General features: G+C 40.7%; 1 protein-coding gene and 1 long non-coding RNA gene across 2 annotated transcripts; one reads left to right on the forward strand and one right to left on the reverse strand.

The window, feature by feature from the left end:
• Window positions 1-7,094: 7,094 nt before the first annotated feature.
• On the reverse strand, window positions 7,095-19,457 carry LOC131509183 (uncharacterized). The gene is made up of 2 exons (XR_009260344.1): window positions 19,208-19,457; window positions 7,095-8,736 (listed from the first exon to the last, which is right to left on the reverse strand). It is a non-coding gene; the product is annotated as an uncharacterized LOC131509183 (long non-coding RNA).
• On the forward strand, window positions 8,044-17,206 carry GGCT (gamma-glutamylcyclotransferase). Its single transcript, XM_058724697.1, has 4 exons — window positions 8,044-8,184; window positions 12,129-12,274; window positions 14,168-14,303; window positions 16,609-17,206. Exons 1-4 carry the CDS (start codon window positions 8,044-8,046, stop codon window positions 16,750-16,752), a joined length of 567 nt encoding a protein of 188 aa, XP_058580680.1. The 3' UTR covers window positions 16,753-17,206.
• Window positions 19,458-24,396: the final 4,939 nt, after the last annotated feature.

The following is a 24,396-nucleotide window of genomic DNA, read 5'->3' on the forward strand; positions in this document are numbered from 1 at the left end:
AAACAATGAAAGCTTTTTGTCCAACCCTCTCCCCTACTCCCCACCCTTCCAACTCCATTTCCCTTCCCATGGGTAAACATTGTCAGCAGTTTGGTGTGTGCCTTTCCACAGTGTATGGTTATAGATATAAATACATATAAATAGAGAGATAACAAAGGAGACCATTTACTGAGCACTAAAAAACTGTATTGGAACTACTTTCCAGGGCTAATCTCGAAACAAGAATACAGATTATCTGTCAAACATCCTGATAAATTACTGCCTACCCGAATTTTACTCTTTTTATCCTCCAGAACATTTCTGGTTTCATCTATTCTGGCATGCTTCCCAGTCAGGTGGCCATAAGCTGGGAGGAGATATAAATACCACTATGGCTAATAAAATGTATGCAGAGTCCTGGATGCTAAAGCCTCAGTATAAATTTTTAAATCTTAAATCAGAGGTAAAGGACAAATGCCTCCCAGTAAGTCAAGGAAAGCTGGGAAAAAAATCATAGAGGAAAAAAGGCTTTGGGAGCCTGTGTAAAGGCTAGGGGAGATTTTGAGCCTGGCTTGATTAATCAGCACATATTTATTATTCATCTATGCTGTGGTAATAAGCGCTGTAGGTGTACAGAAATATAAGGTGTGGTCTCTGCCTCCAAAGGGTTTTACCATCAGCTGAGAAATCAGACCGGCCAGGCAGAATGGAATCAGATAACAAAAAGCTTGCACAAGAGCTTGAACTTGATAAAGTAATAGACAACAGACAGCCTCACAAGGTTTCTGCACAAAGGAGTGATATCATAAAAGCAAATTAAAAGAATAGGTCTTCACTCCTTCCCATCCCTTCATTTACATTCTGTAATCACTGCCCTAGCTCTGACTTTTATGACCTGGCCTATTGCAATGAACTTGTGTCCAGTACTCAACCATCTCCCCATCCTACTCCCTCCCAGGCCATCCTACACACAGCCACAAAAATGAGTTTCCAAAGGTGCAGGAGGGTTACTGTCTGCTCAGAAGTCAAAAATATCTCCCCTTTGACCACCAAATAGTCTGAGCTTTTTAGTTCAAAATTCAGGACCCTCCCATAAATTATGCTAGTCTCCTTCCAGACTTGTCTCCCACTCCCTAATATGAGCCTATTTGCTCTACTGAAATTGAACAACTTACCATTCTCCAAACCCCTTCCGGGCTGCCCTCATGTGATCCCCAACCTTACCCCATCTCCAGAGAAAAGCAGAGTCGGGAGGAACAGCTAGGCAGCTGTTGCCATAATCCAGGTGTGAGATGATGCCACCAGGGAGAGGGTGGAAAGTATGAGAATGCAGAGGACAGCTGATGGCAGCAGATCTTACTGACTGATAGGATATAGGGTTTGAAAGGAAGAGATGAGTCAAAGGTAACTCGTTTTAGGTTTTAGGCAGCAAATGCAATTCTCTCTCCATACCTGCTTATTCCACATCCTTGCAGTTTGGGAGGTTCATGTTTATTTCATACTGCCTGTGTAGCCTGGGACCACGTATGATTAATGATTTCTCTATACTTTAGATCACTAATATATATTTAAAATAATACAGGCATAGCAAAATACTTTGGGAGCTAGAAATCGTCAAAACGTACTCTAAAAAAATTGTGGGGGGCGCGCCTGGGTGGCTCAGTTGATTAAGCATCCCACTCTTGATTTCAGCTCAGGTCATGATTCTGGAGTCATGGGATCGAGCCCCATGTCAGGCTCTATGCTAAGCATGGAGCCTGCTTGGGATTCTGTCTTTCCCTCTGCCCCTCTCTCCTGCTCTCACTCTCTCTCTCTCTCTCTCAAAATAAAATAGAATAGAATAAAATAAAATTGTGGCAGGATTAAATATGCTGTATTCCTCATAACCTATGTGCATTTAATAGAATCATTTAATTACCAGTGTGGAGAATAAGGCTTATGAGACTATCTTGGGAAAAACAACGTGAGAAACTCAGCTGGGTCTGGTAACAGCCGGAGCCAGACACTTCAGTGAGCTCAGGACTTGGATTTCTCTAGCACCATTCTCTCCTTAGGTGCGGTCTGCTTTCTTTTCTGTCACTCAGGTCACCTTCTTCCTCTTCCCATTGCATCTGTGCAAACGTGGCTGACACCAGCTCAGAGCATCACAAGCTATAGTCTCAGCACCCAGAAAGTAACCTAACCCTTCCCAGACTCAAGTTCAAATTCTCAGGAAAGAAAATTGGAATTAGCAGGAAAATCACGTCCCCGTGATCTCTGATCAAGGCTTCCTTCTAGAAGGAGAATCTGCTAAGGACACAGACTAGAATTGGAAAGTTGTTTGGTAGGCATGGAATCACCCCTCCAATCTTCAGCAAGTCCAATCTTCTCTACCATAAATGGCACCCCAGATCAGTCCTCTTCTCTCTCGCTTCACTCCCACTACCCTAGGGAGTCCAAGGCCACCATCCACTCTTGTCAAAACTTCTGCAACAGTTTCTTTATGTGTCTCTTAAATATCCTCTTTATCCCCTTGGAATTGATTCTCCACTCAGCATCTAGAATTATCCTATTGGAAAGTAAGTCAGATCGTATCTCTGCCCAAACAGCTTTTCATTTCTTAGAATAAAATCCCGATTCCTTAACATGGCCTTCGAGGCGTTACGTGAGCTTGCCCTTGCCTGTCTCTCAGCCTCATCTCCTGTCACTCCTCTTATTCCTTCCTCTTTAACCACCTGACCTGTAGTTCCTAAAACATGCTAAACTCATGTCTGGAGACTTCTCGTGTTATTTATTTTCCTAATGGAAGAAAATGCATTGATCAGTGAACACACGAATCTGGTTTATTTGTTACAGCTCTCATCACATATCAACTAATTGGCATTCTGATGTGTACATCTATCTCTTATAAGTCTCGTTAGTGTGCATCTGCTCCCAGAGCCAAGACTGAATTTTCCAATCCACAGAGCTAAGAAACAGATTCATGAGAACCAGTCCTATCTGTCCCACTATATTACTACTGCCCTGAATGACCTTGCCTAAGCAGCCAGCTTGGCCTTACTCAGGAGACACATAGTCTTCTTACTATACAACTCTTCAAACTTGCCATAATGTGCAAATATTTGACATTGAAGTGTCCTTTTTTTTTTAATTAAATTTTTTGTTTTTAATGTTTATTTATTTTTGAGACAGAGAGAGACAGAGCATGAACGGGGGAGGGTCAGAGAGAGGGAGACACAGAATCCGAAACAGGCTCCAGGCTCTGAGCTGTCAGCACAGAGCCCGACGCAGGGCTCGAACCCACGGACCCCGAGATCATGACCTGAGCCGAAGTCGGCCGCTTAACCGACTGAGCCACCCAGGCGCCCCTGAAGTGTTCTTTTTAAAATGATAATGCTAAGGGCGCCCGGGTGGCTCAGTCGGTTGAGTGTCTGTCATGATCCCAGGATCGAGGGATTAGCTCTGGGTCAGACTCCACACAGAGAGTGGAGCCTGCTTTAAGATTCTTTCTTTCTCCCTCTGCCCCTCTCCCCTGCTCATGCTCTCTCTCTAAAATAAATAAGTAAGTAAATAAATATATAAAATGTTAGGGACACCTGGGTGGCTCAGCCAGTTGAGCGTCCAACTCTTAATTTTGGCTTGGGTCATGAGATCGAGCCCCGCATCTTGTGGTGCCTGTTTGAGATTCTCTCTCTCTCTCTCTCTCTCTCTGCCCCTCCCCTGCTCACACTCACATTTTCTGTCTCAAAAATAAAAAAATAAGATAACAATTATTCAAAGTGGGTGAGCAAGTTGATCTACTGGGTGTGAAAACAAAATTCTATTTTGTGAGCTAAAATAGTATAATTTCGATTTACTGTATTTTACTATATGTAGTATATACGCTTATATCCTAATAAAGAATTTAGCTTTACTCTGACACTAGACCCCAGAGTCAGTCAGATAGTTATTATATCTCGTAAGAGGTGCAGTATCCTAGAGGACAGGTGGGAGTGTCTTCCCGAGGAGGGGTAATGGTGGCATGGCCCTCATTCATTCACTTGCTGTGTCTTGTGACCTACTGCAACTCACTGGTGTTTGCTTAAGTGGACTCACAGAGAACTAACTAATTCTCACAAAAAAACGATTTCTGTAAAAAACTGGACTAAAGCTCTTACTGAAATCACAAGCACAAGTGAAAAAGAAAGGTACCAAGCTCACGTTCCTGACTTCTGGTATAAGCTCTTTATCGCCTACATTATGGTATAAAAACAATGATGATCTGATAAGATCTGACATGGTCAGCCAAAAAATTTTGCAAGAGGACTATTTGAAATATGGATTTCTATCCACTACTATTTGTAATTAACTTGACCCTAAATGTATGTTTTGCATTAACATGACAATTAAAGAATTATTTTTAAATTGTCGTTTTGTAAGTAGTATACCATATACATTGTGTGTGTGTGTTCAAAAATCTTGATAATACAATAAAAAACTTTAATAATACAATAAAAAAACTTTAAAGACCACTAGACTGAATAATGGCCCTTGAAAGAAATTTGACCTCATTAACTCATTATCAAGTGATTGAAAGCTAGAATTATTATTTTATAATATCCTTATAGGTAAGGTAGAGATTGTACTTGAAAGAGGGTTATTAATAACCAGTTTTTTCTAGACCACCAGGGCTTTTCAGCTTGAGAAATTTGGGAAGCAGTACCCCGTAATGACTCTAGAATCATTGTGCTTGGCCAGTCATTGCTAGCTACAGCCTGGGGCAAATTAGTTAACTTACCTCAGCTTCCTCAACTGTAACGTGAGAATAGTATTAGCACTTCCTGCATAGGGCTATTTTCAGGATTAAATCAGCTAATATATATGAATTTAGGTTGGTGCCTGGCATTTGGTAAGTGTTCAATGAATGTTAACGAGTATTAACCAAGCTTTGGTTAAATTTGGAAAAACAAAAAAAGCTTGCTATCTACTGCCTTGGCCAACAGGGGTCAGCACACAGCAATCTACATGGGGAAGCTAAATAAAATGCTTCATGGGCTTAAGAAAAGATTTTTCAGTGTTTGCTTCAGAAAATTTTTGTAAAAGGGTATTAAGAAAAATCAATAACCATAAAATTAAGCAATTAGTGAGAAATCTAGGGTGAGAAAAAAAGTCAAAGACTTAGAAAATCATTAAATAATAAATACATTTAGAATGTCTAAAAGCAATTTAAAATGCAGAAGGACATTTTAAGTGGGGATGCTCCGAAGCAGAGGCCTTGAGAATTCTGATGCAATAGAGCACTATCTTGCTAGAAGAGCAACTTGCTCACTGAAGTTCCTAAGTCTGCATTTCAAGTTCCACCTTGATTGGGGGATGGGGAGGGGACTGACCTTCCTATTTTCTGATTATCTAACAACAGTGTTACTGCTTACTGAGTGCTCACTGTCTGCCCAGTGCTTCACAAATATCACCATTTTCCCTTTTTGACTTTTTAACATGAAAATGTTCAAATATATAGAAAAGAATAGCTAGAATAATAAAATGAACATCCATATCCACATCAGTTGATTGAACATTTAACACTTTCCATATTTCAATTTTTCTGAATTATTTTCAAATAAATATAGATAGCAAACATTTTACCCCTAAATACATTAATATGTATATCTAAAAATAGAGATACCTTTCCACATAACACAATGCTATTATCAATCCTAATAAAGAAAGCAATTTTTAATATCATCTCATCCCCTACTTTGTATTCAGATTTCTTTGTCTCCAAAATATCTTTTATATCTGGTTTATTGAACTACAACCAAGGACAAGCCATTGCATGCAGTTATCATGTCTCTTAGTTTCTTTTAACCTGGAACAGCCTGTGCTCAGTCCTGCCTTTTTTTTTTTTTTTAATTACACTGACTTAATTTAAGAGACAGCCATTTGTTCATTTATTCTGCAGGATGCCCCACCATTTGTTCAGGATTTTTCTGATTGTTTCCTCTTGGTGTCATTTCTATTCTTCTATCCTTGTAGTTCCTGCTTATGCTTGATTGTATAGAAGTGAAAGAGTTTGGGAAACAATACTTCATAGACCATACTGGTGCCTCCTATTGTATCCCATCAGGAGAGACGTAATGTCAGGTTGGTACATTTTTAGTGATTATAAGTTTGATCTAGGTTATGGTGGGAGGGAACAGATTTCTTCATTGTCATTATGTTTTCCTTCTGACTACAACGAGTAATCCTTGGGGATAATTTGGCCCTATGCGAGTATTCTGTTCCCCATCACCCTTTCACCAAATGGTTTCATCGATGATCCTGGCAAAAATCAATTATTTCATTAGGGGCTACAAAATGGTGATTTTCTCATTCTATCATTCATTTTGCATTATTTAGCTGGCACACTTTTGTAAAGAGAACTGCTTCCTCATTAACTGGGACTATTTGGTTACCCCTGAAATACAGCTGCAAGTAGAAGGGCAGGATAAATGTTTAAACTGTTTTCTTAAATTACCACTTTTCAGGGGCGCCTGGGTGGTTCAGTCGGTTGAGCATCCGACTTCGGCTCAGGTCATGATCTCGCGGTCTGTGAGTTCGAGCCCCGCATCAGGCTCTGTGCTGACCGCTCAGAGCCTGGAGCCTGTTTCAGATTCTTTGTCTCCCTCTCTCTCTCTGACCCTCCCCCGTTCATGCTCTGTCTCTCTCTGTCTCAAAAATAAATAAACATTAAAAAAAAAAATAAATTACCACTTTTCAGAGTAAAGAGCTGCTGTAATAGTCACCATGGCAAATTAGGTTTTTAAAAATTGTTTTTTATATTTGGTTTACTCTTTTGGTGGGACTTTTCTGTCTGACATTTTCAATCAATTGCAGTCATTATTTTTGGTACTCAAATTGTTCTACTTTTGGCCAGTGGGCATTCCTTCAAGCTGGGTCCCATGTCCTTCTGAAAGGACCTCATTTTTCTTGGATACTTCCAGACTTTCTGTCACAAGATGTTCCAACCGCTCCTACTCATTCCTAGCTTTTGACCTGGCATAAATAATTTCTCCGACGATCCCTCATACCTTTTGGTGGAGAGTGGTATTTAGGAATCAAAATCTGGGTACCAAGGATAGTCATTCCCCTGAGTTTAAATTAATATTTTCATTTCAAAGTTTAAGGATACAAGGTTTTATTTCATTGTTCTTAGGCTTTTATATCTTATTTTACACTGGAGTTTTTGCTCCTAATAACATTAACAAAACTATTCTTTAAGTACTTAAACCAACCCTGTGAGATAAGAGATCATAAGTTATGTAACTGTGATCATAATTTATATTAAAATCTCTATTTTAAAAGGAGGAAGCAGATGAGAGCTGCCCAAGCGTAGGTGGCCAGTAAATGGCATCATCGGGATTTGAAACCGACTCGCTACTTCCGTCGGGGAAGGGAATCCCAGACATTCGGAGGGGCTTCTCCACGCAGATGATCAGGGCTGGGGAAGCCGGAACCACCCTGTGGGGGGAAGAGACCCGTAGTGACCGACTGCTCCAAACCGGCAGGGCGGTACGGGAGTGAGCTGCCAGGTGAGGGAACCGTCGGGGGCGCGGCCAGGGCAGCTGTTTCGCTTCAGGGGTGCCCAGAGCTACCTAAAATGCACCCACAGCCAGGGAAGCACGCTTGCGCCACCTGAAGCTGAAAAAACAAGGCTGGGACGCTCGCCGAGCGGCCCCCTAAACCGAACCTGCCAGACCTGACCCACCTCCGCGTAGTGCCGGCCCACTCACCAATCAGAGGGAGGCTTGAACACCGGGGCGGGACAACAAGAGGATCATGTCCAATGAGGAGTCGGCTCCCGGTCGCCTCAGGTCTGAGTATTTCAGAATCCTTACTGGAGAATTGAGAGGAGGTGATGGGCTTGGCCAATCAGATGGGGTGACTCAACATTTGTGACCGGCAGCCAATCGCAAGGGCGGTCGCATCCGACTCGCCGCGCCCACGCTTCCCGCGTTTCCCCTAACCCTAGAGTCGCCGGCCGGTTTGCCACTGAAGTTGGGACGCTCGCAGTCCTCTCCTCACGGTCTTGCCGCCGACACCGCTGCGGTGCAGGTGTCTGGGTGGAGCATGGCGAATTCGGGCTGTGAGGACCTCCGGGGCCAGGAGGGGGAGAGTTTTCTGTACTTCGCCTACGGTAGCAATCTGCTGACCGAGCGGATCCACCTCCGAAACCCGTCAGCCGTGTTCTGCTGCGTGGCCCGCCTGCAGGTCAGTGCTGCCCGCGGCCCTTGAAGCGTCGTGCCCACCCCTCGGACGAGGGAGCAGGATTTCCAGAAGTCGCTTCCTCAGGGCCGGGAATCCACCTCTCGCTGATGAGAGTACGTCGGGGCTCTCTTCGCCGTCTGGGTTCTGCCCTCCTGAGCAAGCCCGTCTGGGTCTCCTAGAGTCCCCTCCTAACTTTCCCTAGGCTGCTCGTTCTGCCCAGGTCCGGCCACCCCTCTCGTGCCCACCTGCTGAATGGGCACGCTCACAGGATCCATTCGCTTGGTGCCTGAGACGCCTTCTCCGACCCCAGGGCAGAGAATCGGTTCCTTTCTGTTCCCTCCCACACCTTCGCTGCAGGACTTGTCACCTGTTGTAAAACTCCATTCACCCGCCTTTTGCTCCTGATTGGAGAGGTCCTGAAAGCTGGCAGGGAGTCTCATCCGTAGTGAGTGCTGAGCTCAGCTAAGTCCAGTGTCTGGATGAACCATAACCCACCTTGGTAAAAATCATTGCTCTTCACTACAGTCCATTCCTTCATTTGGTAGATGTTCTTCCCTGCAGATACAAAGGTGATTGAGTAAAGTTGGCTACTTTGAGGACCTCTAGGTCTATAGGAGGTAACACGCAAAAAAGAAAGAAATGAAAGAAGGAAAATTGTGCAAAACCTTTTGACATTGTTGAATTAGGCATGGTCTCTGCTGTTGTTGTCGGAGTTCTTATTTGCAAACAACAGAAAGTGGCTGCTTTAAGCAGAAAAAAGAATGTGTTGAAAGGCTGTTGGAGGGCTCATGAATGACCAGGAAGGTAGGACTACAGAGCTGAGAAAACAAGCAGGCATAGGGGTGCCTGGCTGGTAGGTGGAGCATGCAACTCTTGATCCCAGGGTGGTGAGTTCAAGCCCCACTTTGGGTTGTGGAGCCTACTTAGAAACACACACACACACACACACACACACACACACACACACACACACACACACAGGCAGGCATAAAGGAAACCACAGCCACCATAACACAGTCGGTATCACAGACAGAACCAGCCCAGGAGGGCGCTGGTGCAGCACTGCTGACCTTGGTAAACATGGACACTGCAATGTGCATCACTGACACCACCTGCTCTGGACCTTGCCTGGGCTGCCGCCACTACACCCCTGCAGTTCCTGAAACCTAAGTGTGGCCACCACCTCCAGGGTGTAGTTTCTGCCGTCCTTGGGCACTAGCACCAGCTTCTGATTCAAAGCCCCACATGGGTGTCCTGACCGGCTAACTCTTGGCTAGTGCCCATGCCCTGACTACCAGCAAAGCTGGGAGAACCAACTGTTGGCATTTGAAGCTTCAAAAATGGGAGGTGGGCTACAGAACTTTCCACCCATCCCCCAGACTCAGAAGGTAGGGAATTGCCGAAATGTGGAAAAGAAGTTCAGATGCTTATAGTTGGGACCAATGGAAGAGCTATCAAGCAAATGATTATTCATTTACAGATATGGTGACTTTAAAAAGGAGACATGTTGTACCTTCCTCTCAGTTTTACCTTCCTAAAACTGATCTTTTTTTTTTTTTAACGTTTGTTTATTTTTGAGACAGAGCATGAACGGGGGAGGGTCAGAGAGAGAGGGAGACACAGAATCTGAAACAGGCTCCAGGCTCTGAGCCATCAGCACAGAGCCTGACGCGGGGCTTGAACTCACGAACCGCGAGATCATGACCTGAGCTGAAGTCAGACGCTTAACTGACTGAGCCACCCAGGCGCCCCTAAAACTGATCTTTAACAAAAAAAAAGAAAAATGAAGGCTTTAAAAAAAAGGTGGGGGAGGGTGGATGTACTAGGTGCCATGGAAGTGTATGTATGACTTGGAGTCCCGACCTAAGAGCTCAGTAAAGCTCTTCCTGAAAATACGACTTTTAAGCTGAGACCTGAATGATTGGGCAGGGGGAGGCAAAGAAAATAGAAGGGACAGCATGTACAAATGTCCTCAGGAAAGAAGAAGCTAGATCATCCAGCTACTATGGCTGGAGTTTAGTGTGTGAGGAGGATAAAGAATGATGACTAGAGAGGTAGGAAAAGGGCCGCATGTTATAGGACCACAGAAGACTTTGGTTTTTATCTTGAGAGCAATGAAAAGCCCTATTGCAGAATTTCAGCAAATGAGAGATCAGATTCACAACTTTGAAAGCCCCTTCTGGTTGCAGTGGGAAATGGATTGGAAGAGGGAGACAACAGTGAACGTGGGGAGCCCAGTTAGAAAGATTCTGAAGCAATTCATGCTAAAGATAATGGCACCTCGAACTGGAGTGGTAGCAGTCGAGGGTAGATGGGTTTGGGAGATATTTAGGAGATAACAGTGTTAAGCCTTGGTGACTGATTGTGAAGGGAGGAGGAGGCAACTAAGGTTTTTGCGGCAATAGCATGGATGATGGTGATGCTTGTAAAGAGAAGAGGAGCATCAGTTTTGGCGGGAAAGTTAAGCTCAGTTTGAACATACTGAGTTTGAGATGCTGGTTATACATCCAAATGAGCAGAAAAATATTAGTGATCATTGATTAAGTATTCACTGTCTGGGAGGCCCTGTTCTAAGCACTCTTGAAGTTTAGAAGAGAGATCTGGGCTGAATTAAAAGAGAATTGGAATACTGGATGGTATTTGAAGTCATTGGAGGGGATAGATCATCTTGAGCAAATTGCTGATGAACAGAGAAAGGGGCCTAAACTGAGCCCTAGAAACTCTAACATTTAAAGACCTGGTATGGAGGAGGAATTAGCAAAGGGAATTGAGAGCAGGAAACAGTTTGAAAGTCAGGAAGAGGCTGATCAAGACAGGGTGGTTAACTATGTCAAAAGCAGCAGAAAAGTGGAACTTGGATTTAGTAATAGACAGCCAGTACCTAGTGTGGTTGTAACTTGTTAACAGCTCTCCTGATGTCCTGCCAGGGCTACTTGGTTCTAGAACATCCAGTATACCAACTAAAGGTACTGGTCACTCAAAGCAGCCTTTTTCCTGGATGTCTGACATTTTTAAGAAAATAAGGTGATAAAGATTAATTATTAACCTTAGATTTAATATCGAGTCCAACCTTTTTAATTTTATTATTAAGGAAACTAAGCTCTGGAAAGATGGAAAGAAATTTTCCTACACCAAACAACCAAGGAAGGGTTTTTAGTCTTCCTCAGGATTATCTCCTCTGATTACCCATCCCTAACAGGGAATAAGCAAAACTAGCAACCTGGCTCCATTACTTATTAGTTGTGAGATCTTGGACAAGTTACTGGATCTTTATAAACTACAGGGGTTTTTGTTGTTGTTGTTGAATTAGTAAAATAAAGTTGGCAGGATAAAAATGAGAGTCCATGTAAAGCTCATAGCACAGTGTATATAACCTAGTAAAGTTCTAGTGCTTTACTAGTGCATAATAGTACAATTCATGAATGTTAGATGAATAAGTATCCAAATCACCCTCAAAATGCCAGCTCCTTGAGGACGTAGTGATATATGCTGTTAGGATACTCTCTACATACATAAAAGTAGAGAAAAGGTTATAACCCCTACACAGCTACTCATCTTCAACAATTATGTGTACTATGGTTGCCTCTAAATTAAAATCTATGAGTATGTAGGTAGACTGGGAAGTAATTTTCAAAAATGAAAATAGTTGTGTTAAGGCATTGGGATTATGGGTTTTTTTAAACCTTCAAACCTGTTTATGGTAAGATATGTATACATCTAATATATTTAGCATGTGTTTCATTTTTAAAGAAGAATATGAAAAAATAAAGTCGAGATCTGGGTCCTTGTATATCTTTGTATTTTTTACAGTTTCTTACGCAGAGAAGGAACTCAAAGTTTATGTTTTAATTGCATGGAGTTCAAGGTAAATTTTTTTTTTTTTATTTTGAGGAGGGAAATTTTGGTTCAAGTGGATATTGATCCTGTCTTTTTGGTTTCCTTTGTAGGATTTTAAGCTTGACTTTGGCAATTCCCAAGGCAAAACAAGTGAAACTTGGCATGGAGGTATAGCCACCATTTTTCAAAGTCCTGGCGATGAAGTATGGGGAGTAGTATGGAAAATGAACAAAAGCAATTTAAGTTCTCTGGATGAGTAGGTGGCTTCTAATTATAAGTTAAATAATAACTAATTCAGAAAGTGGATCATACGCAAAGATGTGTATATGTGTATTGGTTTTTCAAACCATATACTATATTCTTTATACTTTAGGGTTAATATAAAGGTATATTATGCATTTCCTAAAAAGAAAAGCTAGGGGTGCCTGGCTGGCTCAGCCCATAGAGTGTGCAATTCTTTTTTTTTTTCAACGTTTATTTTTGGGACAGAGAGAGACAGAGCATGAACGGGGGAGGGGCAGAGAGGGAGGGAGACACAGAATCGGAAACAGGCTCCAGGCTCCAAGCCATCAGCCCAGAGCCTGACGCGGGGCTCGAACTCACGGACCGCGAGATCGTGACCTGGCTGAAGTCGGACGCTTAACCGACTGCGCCACCCAGGCGCCCCTAGAGTGTGCAATTCTTGATCTCAGTATTGTGAGTTAAAGCCCCATGTTGGGCATAGAGCTTACATTAATTAAAAAAAAAAAAAAAAAAAAAGGCCTAGAAGGGTCACTCTTCTCTTTTCTTTTCTTTTCTTTTCTTTTCTTTTCTTTTTTTTAACGTGTATTTATTTTTGAGACAGAGAGAGAGCATGAACAGGGGAGGGTCAGAGAGAGAGGGAGACACAGAATCTGAAACAGGCTCCAGGCTCTGAGCTGTCAGCACAGAGCCGGATGCGGGGCTCAAACCCACAGACCGTGAGATCATGACCTGAGCCGAAGTCAGACACTTAACCGACTGAGCCACCCAGGCACCCCTACTCTTTTCTTTTTAAGTAGGGTTGATGCCCAGCATAGAGCCCAATGGGGGGCTTGAACTCACAACCCTGAGATCAAGACCTGAGCTAAGATCAACAAGAGTTGAACATTTAACTAACTGAGCCATCCAGGCGCCCAGGGGTCACACGTTCTGATTAAGATTTGGGGAGGATGTTTATAATCTCTTCTGCAAAAAATGGAAGCCCTTATTTTTGTTCTTTTTATCTTTTATAAAAAAAAAAAAATCTCTTTGCAATTTCGTATTGTGAAAAGTCACAAAGATGTTTGTAATTATTGCATTTTCTTAATTGGTTTCAAAGCAGTTCAATTTTTATTAGAGTCAGTTTTTAAAAAACAATTCTTTAAGGTAGCAGTTGAATCAGTAAAAAAGTAATAATAATTTGCAAAAACTTTGATAACCTATCAGAAATGCCTTGATACGTTTTATACCTAGGACTCAAGAGTTGTATGGTAGAGCATGTATACAAAGAAAGCTGGCAGAATAGGGTAGGACTTGATAAGAACAGATTATCTGACATGCTTCATACTTTATGTCACTGGTGAATGAGAGTGAACCATTCTCTCTACTTTTCTCTGGGTGGATATTCTCTTGCTTAGTAGCCTAGAGAACAATGTTGAGGGGTACAAAGATTGAAATAACTACATTCAAGCATGTTTTCCAATAGAATAAATAGAGATCTGTTAGAAGTATACCAAGTAATAGTAAGGCTGAGGCTTTCTAATTGGAATGCTAAGTTTACTTTTGATGTGGTAATTTTATAATATGTTCTACTATATTCCCAAATACATAGGGAGGACATATATCCATATACAGTTAATTTTTTTTTTTTTAACGTTTATTTATTTTTGGGACAGAGAGAGACAGAGCATGAACGGGGGAGGGGCAGAGAGAGAGGGAGACACAGAATCAGAAGCAGGCTCCAGGCTCTGAGCCATCAGCCCAGAGCCCGACGCGGGGCTCGAACTCACGAGCCGTGAGATCGTGACCTGAGGTGAAGTCGGACGCTCAACCGACTGAGCCACCCAGGCGCCCCAACAGTTAAATTTTTAATTCAGTAAACTAACTTGGCTAAGTCATGTATGTTAAAATTTGGCTGTTCTGGTTTCAGGCAAGAAGGAGTTAAAAGTGGAACATATGTCCCAATAGAAGTTAATGTTTATACTCAAGAAGGAAAAGAAATAACTTGTCGAAGTTATCAGATGAAAAATTATGAGAGTGCTCCCCCATCTCCCCAGTATAAAAAGGTAAGCTACTTAGAAAGACTTTTGACGATTGCTCTTTAATTTTCACTGAGCTAAGCTAAAAAATATCTTGTTTTAATAAGGCTTTGTGTGTGTTAAATTCTACATGAACACTTCATTTTAATCAAAATGTTTTTAATGCAAATATGATATTTACCTAACATGCAAATGCAAATCGAAAGTGTTCAGATTTATTTGTAACGATAGAACCATGTTCCTAACATGTATTTATTTTTAAAAACTTTTAGAAATATACATGAGCCATAATTCTAGACATGTATTTTCTTTCCTAAAGTAGAAAATAGCACATATATGCAAATTTTTGGTAGATTTATTCTATACATAGGCTTTTGTAATCATTTTTTTCTTCCACAAACCAGTATTTCATAGCACCGAGATTTATTTTTATGGAGAAAAAAATATATTTCCTACTACTGAAATGTTTCCATCCCTGGATGGAGGGAAAAAAGTCACACTGTCTTTCAAAATCAGAGAAACCACTCCCACAAGCATAGAAAAAGAATGTGGGATAGAAACCCCACCATCCCTTTTTAGAAACCCAAACTTAGGTACTATTGGAAGGCCTAATCAGGACATAGCACCTGGAGTGGATGACCCAGTTCCTGGGCCTAATCTGGAATTGTCTAGAGTTAGCCTGCTATGGATCTGGGAAGTACGACTGAACATAGTTGCTATTTATTCCCTCATGTGTAATTTAGAGGTAGAGTAGGCTCTAGGATTAAACTAAAACTGCTCCCTATAAGCCATAAATTAAAAAAACATTTTTTTTAATGTTTATTTATTTTTTTTTCAACGTTTTTTATTTATTTTTGGGACAGAGAGAGACAGAGCATGAATGGGGGAGGGGCAGAGAGAGAGGGAGACACAGAATCGGAAACAGGCTCCAGGCTCCGAGCCATCAGCCCAGAGCCCGACGCGGGGCTCGAACTCACGGACCGAGAGATCGTGACCTGGCTGAAGTCGGACGCTTAACCAACTGCGCCACCCAGGCGCCCCTTTAATGTTTATTTTTGAGAGAGAGAGAGAGAAAAACAGAGCACGAGCAGGGGAGGGGCAGAGAGAGAGGGAGACACAGAATCCAAAGCAGGTTCCAGGCTCCAAGCTGTCTGCACAGAGCCCGATGCAGGGCTCCAACTCACAAACCATGGAATCATGACCTGAGCTGAAGTCAGACATTCAACCAACTGAGCCACCCAGGCACCCCAAACTATAACTTTTTTTTGAAGAATTGTGTTTTTTCTTAATAGATCATGCCAACTTCATACAATAATTTTTTGTCTTAATATAAAAATATTTTAAATTCGTTGGAATGACTAGAATCAAAAACATAAGAAGTAACAAGTGTTAGTGAGGGTGTGGAGAAAAAGAAACACTGATGCACTGCTTGTAGGAATGCAAATTGGTGCAGCCACTGTGGAAACCAGTGTGGAGGTTCCTCAAAAACTTAAATAGAACTATCATATGATCCAGGAATTCCACTACTGCGTTTTTATCCAAAGAAAACGAAAACATTAATTTGAAAAGATATATGCACCCCTATGTTTATCACAGCATTTATTTACAATAGCCAAATTATGGATGCTACCCAGGTGTCCATCAATAGTCAATAATATGGATAAATAAGATGAGGTGTGTGCGTGTGTGTGTGTACGTGTACACAATATATATACAATGGATTATTACTCAGCCGCAAAAAAGATCTTGCTATTTGTAACAGCATGGATGGACCTAGAAGGTATAATGCTAAGTGAAATAAGTCAGACAGAAAGACAAATACCACATGATTTCATTCATACGTGGAATTTGTGAAATAAAACAAATGAACAAACAAAAAATACCCAGACTCTTAAACACAGAGAACAAACTGGTGCTTGCCAGAATGGAGGTGGATGAGGTGATGGGTGAAATAGGTGAAGGGAATTAAGAGCACACTTACCATGATGAACACCAAGTAATGTAAAGAACTGTTGAATCATTATATTGTGTATCTGAAACTAATACAACATTGTATGTTAATTATACTTCAGCTTTTAAAAACATTTTAAATCATGTTACTGAATAAAATTGAAATTCAATGAGGATGTGTCATGTGACTTTGAAAACTCCCAGCACATTCGTGCTTACTTTGAGGGGAATGACTCTGTGTCTGTATTTTGTCCTATAATTATTTATCCTAGAGTTATCTGAAAGCTAATATTTCACACTTGATACAGCACATGAAGCTGTGGTATATTAAATTATGTTCCTAACTAAAAGGTTTTTTGTTTGTTTGTTTAACCATTTCTAGGTCATTTGCCTAGGTGCAAAAGAAAATGGTTTGCCACTGGAGTATCAAAAGAAGTTAAATGCAATAGAACCAAATGACTACAAAGGAGAAGTCTCAGAAGAAATTGAAGACATTATCAAAAAGGGAGAAACAAAAACTCACTAGAACATAACAGAATAGATCTACAGATATTTTCTGTATGTGCTAATATATTTTTAACGTTTAGAACAGGAATCTGAGGTATCTCTGTGTTCAACAGTGCTCTGAAAGGATATCTTACTTAGGTGATTCCTTGTTTTCAGACTATAAAAAGAAACTAGGTTAGGAATTAGATGATTGAAAAGGGGGCCGTGAGGCACTGGAATGCATGACAAATGGATGCAGGTACTCCTATGAACAAAGTTATTTTCTGCATTTGAGTGTATCCTTGCTCTGTGACAAAGGAGAGATTTGCAATTTAATGATCGTGCTGGTGAATTGCTCTGCTCTGGGATTTTTTTTATCAGCTTAATAAAGAGCGAGCAAACTGCAGAGACAGCTGATGATAATTTTTTTTTTTTTAATTTAAAAGTGGCATACTGTTCTTAGAGAAATAAATGTATTTGTGGTTGAACCTGTATTCCCTACTAAAGTACTAGATTTCACTTTAAGAGACTCATATCATCACACATACTGGGTCTGGCGTTGGCTCTACACAGTCCGTACTAGAGGATTATTGCATAGACTCTAGAACCACACAGCCTAGGATCAGTTATCAGTTCCACCACGTTCTAGCTGGGAGACTGGGTTTTTTTACTTTGTGCCTCAGTTTCCTCATCTATAGAGTGAGGGCAGGTGAAACACCTATGTCTTAGGATTGTTTTGAGAAGTAAATATATGTAATGAGCTTCGAACAGAGGCTAACGCATAATAAGTATTAGAAATCACTAATGTTCTTATTAAAGAATTAAGTTTATACAGAGCCATCCTTGGAATAGTATTTTAAAGTAGAAGAGTCAAGATGATGAGGGAACACGTTTTATGGAGGCTCCAATTTGACTCTTGGCTTCTTAAATTTATTTACTGAACAAATGGAGGAAAGAAGAGTCATGAATAAAACAGCACTGGTTATTAAAAAATCAGATCTCTGGAATGCAGCGAGCTGGACTTTTGAAACAGGTTATTGGAATGAAGTGAGCTAGCTACAGGAACATAAAGATTTGGTTTGTTCTCTTAGGAAAAATAACTTTTCAGCTACAGCTGCTGTAGTGGAACTGAACCATAGACTTCAGGTTAGATCATGTTTTATAGCTGTTACACCTCACTGTTTTCAGGTATACCCTCCAATATTCTAGTTTTCTCCAGTTCTTAACTCCTCCCAGGAAGACCAAAGTTTGTCAGTACCTGGAACTCAGTTATGGTAATATAGTGAGCAAGGCTCAGTTTTGATGTAAAAATAGATTATTCTAGTAATCTATTTCACCCACCTAAAATGACAATTTTAATTAAGGAATTTGAAACTCAATAAAACCTTCATGTCTGGCTTTTTGACAAAAATCTGATAATCATGAGGAATATTGCTTTTCCAGTCGTTTTCAAAGAAGTACTACCAAATGTCGTAAACAAGGGATTTGCATTTCTACCAGTGATTTTGGCCCTCCATCTACAATACAACCATCTCCTGGATAAACTATAACAGTTTTTGAAAAGCATTTCTGGGCTTGCAAGAAAATAAGGAAAATCTTCAAGGCATACCAATCCCTTTCCCACAAAAACAAAGAAGATAAACTCTTTTCTAGCACTGTACCTGACATCTTTGCATACAAATGCCAATTATAGCCCTGGAATTTGACTACTAACCCTTGAGCAATCCTGCTGCAGGACAGGAAAACAACCTGAGAATTCTGTATGAAACTAGGATGCTTCAAGAGAACTAAAATCCCTAAATTAGTAAGATTTGTGGCTTCCAGCAGAGGCACAAATGCAAATTCTCTCTGAAGAAGGCGATTCTAATTTAGGTCCTCAGAATCTCCACCTAAAAAATTTTAAGATATGGAAAATGATATAAGTGAGAACAGAAAAATCATCTAGATCCCTAAGGTTTTGAGATACTGATCAAAAACAGTGTAAGTATATAGACTGACTTCTGAAAAGATGGAGTAGACATACTCTTTCTTACTCCTTTAGTTAAGTACAACTAATAAACAAGACTCTAAAAGGGGGAGAGGAAGACTAGCCAGGGACCTCAGGACCCAAGACAACGTGGTACTGGGTTGTCTCAGGCTTGTAGCTGAAGAAGCCAGCAATCTGAAAGTACCAATGAGTTCAGACAAACAAAACAAGAAAAACCTACTCTGTAGTCAAAGGAATAGGAAATAGACAATCTAGCAAAATGAAACTTTCAGAGAATAAAAATGCTCTCCAGCCAAATACCACAAAGAAAAATTGTGGGTCCCCCCCCCTCCCCATCTCTACACATGCCAGGAAAAGTCAGGAGGGGAGCCTAGACTTAACACCCTCACCAGGCTGTAATGGGGCACCCTAACATTGTCCCCTACCACAACTGCCAGGGTGGTGTCAGAAAAGGCTGAGTAGGAAGCTACCCAGCCATAACAGGCCTTCCCTCTTCCCCCCCACTCACCATAGTGTTAGTAGAGACCATGCAGGGAGCCTGGACTTCCAACTGCCCATCTGACAGTAACAAGGTGCCTCCCTCTCTGCTGGGGTGGTGTCAGAGGCCAAGTGGTAGGTCAGGACTTTCATCACCACCCAGTGGTAAAAACGCCACCCTTCCCTGTTATATTAGTGAAGGCCATGTAGTGGGCAGTAATAAGACATTCTCACTCCTAGGAGCTGGGGAAGGACCAGTGGAGGCTTACTGGGGAGTTGGAACTTCCACTTGCACTCAGCAGTAACAAGATACACCCTTGGGTGACAACAGTAGCTAAGTGGGAACCTGAACTTCAGCCTCCATTTAGCAATATCAAGGCAATGACCCTTGCCTTCTACTGGAGTGGTTTCAGGTTAAAGTAACTAAAGTAGATCTTTTTTTTTTTTAATTTTTTTTTCAACATTTATTTTTTTTTTAAATTTTTTTTTTCAATGTTTTTTATTTATTTTTGGGACAGAGAGAGACAGAGCATGAACGGGGGAGGGGCAGAGAGAGAGGGAGACACAGAATCGGAAACAGGCTCCAGGCTCCGAGCCATCAGCTCAGAGCCCGACGCGGGGCTCGAACTCACGGACCGCGAGATCGTGACCTGGCTGAAGTCGGACGCTTAACCGACTGCGCCACCCAGGCGCCCCAACATTTATTTATTTTTGAGACAGAGCATGAACAGGGGAGGGGCAGAGACAGAGGGAGACACAGAATCCGAAACAGGCTGCAGGCTCTGAGCGGTCAGCACAGAGCCCGACGCGGGGCTCGAACTCACGGGCCGTGAGATCATGACCTGAGCCGAAGTCGGACGCTTAACCGACCAAGCCACCCAGGCGCCCCTAAAGTAGATCTTAATAAGATGCAGAGCCTTATAATTTCCAGAATGTCCAGGTTTTAGTTGAAAATCAATTCCAAGAGCCAGGAAGATCTTAAACTGAGAAAAGATCATTGATAGATGTCAAAACAATTATGTTATGTTAGAGGAAAGAAGCAGTGAACTGGAAGAGAGAACAATAGAAACTGTACTATCTAACAAAAAAATTAACAGCCTCAAGGACCTATGGGGCTATAATAGATGATTTAACATTCATGTCATGGGACTCTCAGAAGGAGAGGAGAAAAAAAAAGGACAGGAGAAAGGGGAGGCTGAAAAAGTACCCACAGAAATAACATCTTAAATGTACTAAATTTGGCGAAAGACATAAACCTATAGATTCGAGAAGCTGAGTGAAGCCATGACAGTTTCATGTGGTTTAATCTAACACACCTAACTCCCAAGTTTGTGGGTGCAATTAGCAAGAGTGTACATAAAATGTCCAGCACAATGTCTGATATACAGCCGTTGCTTAGTAAGCAGTAGTTAACATTAGAAGGAGGTGAAGGAGGAACTGAATGAACCCCAACAAGCCCAAAGAAATCCACACCAGACACTTTATAGTCAAACTTGTAAAAACTAACTACAAAAATTCTTGAGGGCAGCGAATGAGAGAGGACACCTCACCGGCAGAAGAAACCATTTATTTTATTTATTTTTTTTTAAAAATTTTTTTTCAACGTTTTTTATTTATTTTTGGGACAGAGAGAGACAGAGCATGAACAGGGGAGGGTCAGAGAGAGAGGGAGACACAGAATCGGAAACAGGCTCCAAGCTCCGAGCCATCAGCCCAGAGCCCGACGTGGGGCTCGAACTCACGGACCGTGAGATCGCGACCTGGCTGAAGTCGGACGCTTAACCAACTGCGCCACCCAGGCGCCCCAGAAGAAACCATTTAAATGACACCAGATTTCTCATCAGAAACCGTGAAAGCCAAAAGGAAGTAGCACATTTTGCAAGTGCTGAAAGAAAACTGTCAAATCAGAATCCAGTGAAAATAGCTTGTGAGAGTTATTAAGAGAAAATTAAGGAGCCGTTAAGAGAAAATTAAGACATTCTCAGATGAAGGAAAACTAGAAACATTTGTTGCTAGCAGACCTACCCTAAAACAATAGCTGAAGAAAGTTTTCTAAGCAGAAAGGAAGACATTTTAAAAAGGAACTGAAACATCAGAAAGGGAAAAAGTAACATGGTAAGCGAAAATATGAGTAAAAACAATAGACTTCTTTTGAGTTTCTGAAATAGTGGTTGAAGCAAAAATTATAATGTTCTAAATATATGTAGAAGTAATATTTAAAATAGGAGGAAAGTAAAGGGAAGTAAGGTTTCTATACTTCATTTGAATTGGTAAAATGACACTAGTAGACTGAAAAATTATATATATATATGTATATATATACATATATACATATATATATATAGTAATAGCTAGAGAAATAGCTAAAACAAGTTATACAAACTGATACACTTAAAAACACTATAGGGGCGCCTGGGTGGCTCAGTTGGTTAAGGGTCCGACTTCCGCTCAGGTCACGATCTCACGGTCTGTGAGTTCCAGCTCCGCGTCGGGCTCTGGGCTAATGGCTCAGAGCCTGGAGCCTGTTTCGGATTCTGTGTCTCCCTCTCTCTCTGCCCCTCCCCCGTTCATGCTCTGTCTCTCTCTGTCTCAAAAATAAATAAACGTTTAAAAAAATTAAAAAAAGAAACACTATAGATAAATAAGAATGGAATTCAATGGGGTCCCTGGGTGGCACAGTCGGTTAAGTGTCTGACTTGATCTTGGCTCAGGTCATGATCTCATGGTTTGGGAGTTCAAGCCCCACATCAAGCTCTGTGCAGATGACGCGGAGCCTGCTTGGGATTCTGTCTCTCCTCTCTGACCCTTCCCTGCTTGTGAGCATATACACACACACGCACTCTCTCTCTCTCAAAATAAATAGACATTAAAAAAAAATTTTAATGGAATTCAAAAAAAATGTTCAAGCAACCTACAGAAAGTCATAGAAGAGAAAACAGATGAAAACCGGACAAATAGAAAAAAAAATAAGATGGCACACTTAAACCCTAACATATCAATAATTAAATTCAATAAATCTCAACACACCATTTAAAACACATAAATTGGCAGAGTGGATTAAAAATATGACCCAGCCTTATGCTGTCTACAAGAAACTCACTTCAACTAACAATATAAGCAGTTTGAAAGTAAAGGGATGGAAAGATATATATGCTACAAACGTTAATAAAAAGAAAGAATGAGTGGCTATATTAATATCAGATAAAGTAGATTTTGAAGCAAAGAAAATTATCAGAGATGGGGGCATTATAGTAACCCTTACCAATTCATTTTCTGAAACTAGTATTACCCTGGTACTAAAACCAAAGAATAATATTCCATTGTATTACATATATATATATATATATATATATATATATATGTGTGTGTGTGTGTGTGTATATATATATATATATATACACACACATATATATACATATATATATTATATTGGTATCTATCTTGGCTATTGTAAGTAATGCTAAAGGTGCATATACCTTTTTGAATTAGTATTTTTGTTTCCTTTGCATAAATACCAGGTAGTGGAATTACTAGGTCATATGATAATTCTGTTGTTAATTTTTTGAAGAACCTCCATACTGTTTTCCACAGTGGCTGCACCAATTTGTGTTCTCACCAACAGTGCACAAATGTTCCCTTTTCTCCACATCCTCGCCAACACTTATTATTTCTCATCTTTGTGATTCTAGCCATTCTGACAGTTGTGAAGTTTTATCTCATTGTGGTCTTGATTTCTATTTCCCTAATGATTAGTGATGTTGAGCATCTTTTGATGTGTCTCTTGGCCATTGTCTTCTTTGGAAAAATGTCTCTTGATGTCCTTTGCTTATTTGTTAATCAGATTATTTATTTCTTTAGTGTTGAGTTGTATCAGTTCTTTCTTTTTTTAATGTATAGATGGTTGCATTTATTTTTTAAAAAATTTTTAACATTTATTTACTTTCGAGAGAGAGAGAGATACAGTGCAAGTAGGAGAGGAGCAGAGAGAGAGAGAGAGGGAAACACGGAATCTGAAGCAGGCTCCAGGCCCTGAGAGGTCAGCACAGAGCCCAACACAGGGCTCTAACTCACGAACTGTGAGATCATGACCTGAGCCAAAGTTGGATGCTTAACCGACTGAGCCACCCAGGGTTGTATCAGTTCATTATATGTTTTGAAAATTAACTCCTTATTAGGTAGATCATTTGCAAATATCTTCTACCATTCAGTAGGTTGCTTTTTGTCTTGTTTTTTACTGTGCAAAAGCTTTTTATTTTGGTTTAGTCCCAGTAGTTTAATTTTGTTTTCGTTTCCTTTGCCTGAGGAGAAATATTTAGAAAAATATTTCAATAGCCAGTGACAAAGGAATGACTGCCTATGTTATCTTCTAGGAATTTTATGGTGTTGGGTCTCACATCTAGGTCTTTAATCCATTTCGAGTCTATTTTTGCATATGGTGTAAGAAAGTGGTCCAGTTTCATTCTTTTGCATATAGCTGTCCAGTTTCCCCAACGCCATTTGTTAAAGATAATATCTTCCCTATTGTATTCGCACTCTAGAGAGGAATTGATGATAGAAATGTGGGTTTATTTCTGGGTTTTCTATTTGTTCCATGGATCCATGTGTCTATTTTTGTGCCATACCATACTGTTTTGACTACTACAACTTTGTAGTATATTTTGAAATCTGGGATCGTGATACCTTCAGTTTTGTTCCTCCTTTTCAAGATTGCTTTGGCTATTCATGATCTTTTGTGGTTCCATACACATTTTAGAATTATTTATTCTACTTCTGTGAAAAATGCTGTTGGTACTTTGGTAGGGAATGCATTAAGTCTGTAGATTGCTTTGGGTAGGATGGACACTTTAATAATGTTTATTCTTTCAGTTCATGAGCATGGAATATATTTCCATTTGTTTGGGTCATCTTCAATTTCTTTCATCAGTGTTTTATAGTTTTTGGAGTACAATATTTCACCTCCTTGGGTTATGTTTTTTCTATGGTATTTCATTCCTTTGGGTGCAATTGGAAATGAGATTGTTTCCTTTTCTTTTCTTTTCTTTTTAATGTTTATTTATTTTGAGAGAGAAAGAGAGAGCAGGGAGGGGCAGAGAGAATCCCAAGCAGGCTCCATATTATCAGCACAGAGCCTGATGTGGAGATTGATCTCACAAACCATGAGATCATGACCTGAGCCAATATCAAGGGTCAGATGCTTAACTGACTGAGCCATCCAGGTGA

This window comes from Neofelis nebulosa, chromosome 4 (genome assembly GCF_028018385.1).
Source record: "Neofelis nebulosa isolate mNeoNeb1 chromosome 4, mNeoNeb1.pri, whole genome shotgun sequence".
Taxonomy (NCBI): domain Eukaryota; kingdom Metazoa; phylum Chordata; class Mammalia; order Carnivora; family Felidae; genus Neofelis; species Neofelis nebulosa.

Excerpts from the sequence above, each read along its gene's own strand:
- GGCT (XM_058724697.1), top strand. The coding sequence starts at position 8,044 with ATGGCGAATTCGGGCTGTGAGGACCTCCGGGGCCAGGAGGGGGAGAGT. Across the intron at positions 12,275-14,167 it reads AATTTAAGTTCTCTGGATGA|GCAAGAAGGAGTTAAAAGTG; the intron begins GTAGGTGGCTTC and ends TTCTGGTTTCAG. Across the intron at positions 14,304-16,608 it reads CATCTCCCCAGTATAAAAAG|GTCATTTGCCTAGGTGCAAA; the intron begins GTAAGCTACTTA and ends AACCATTTCTAG.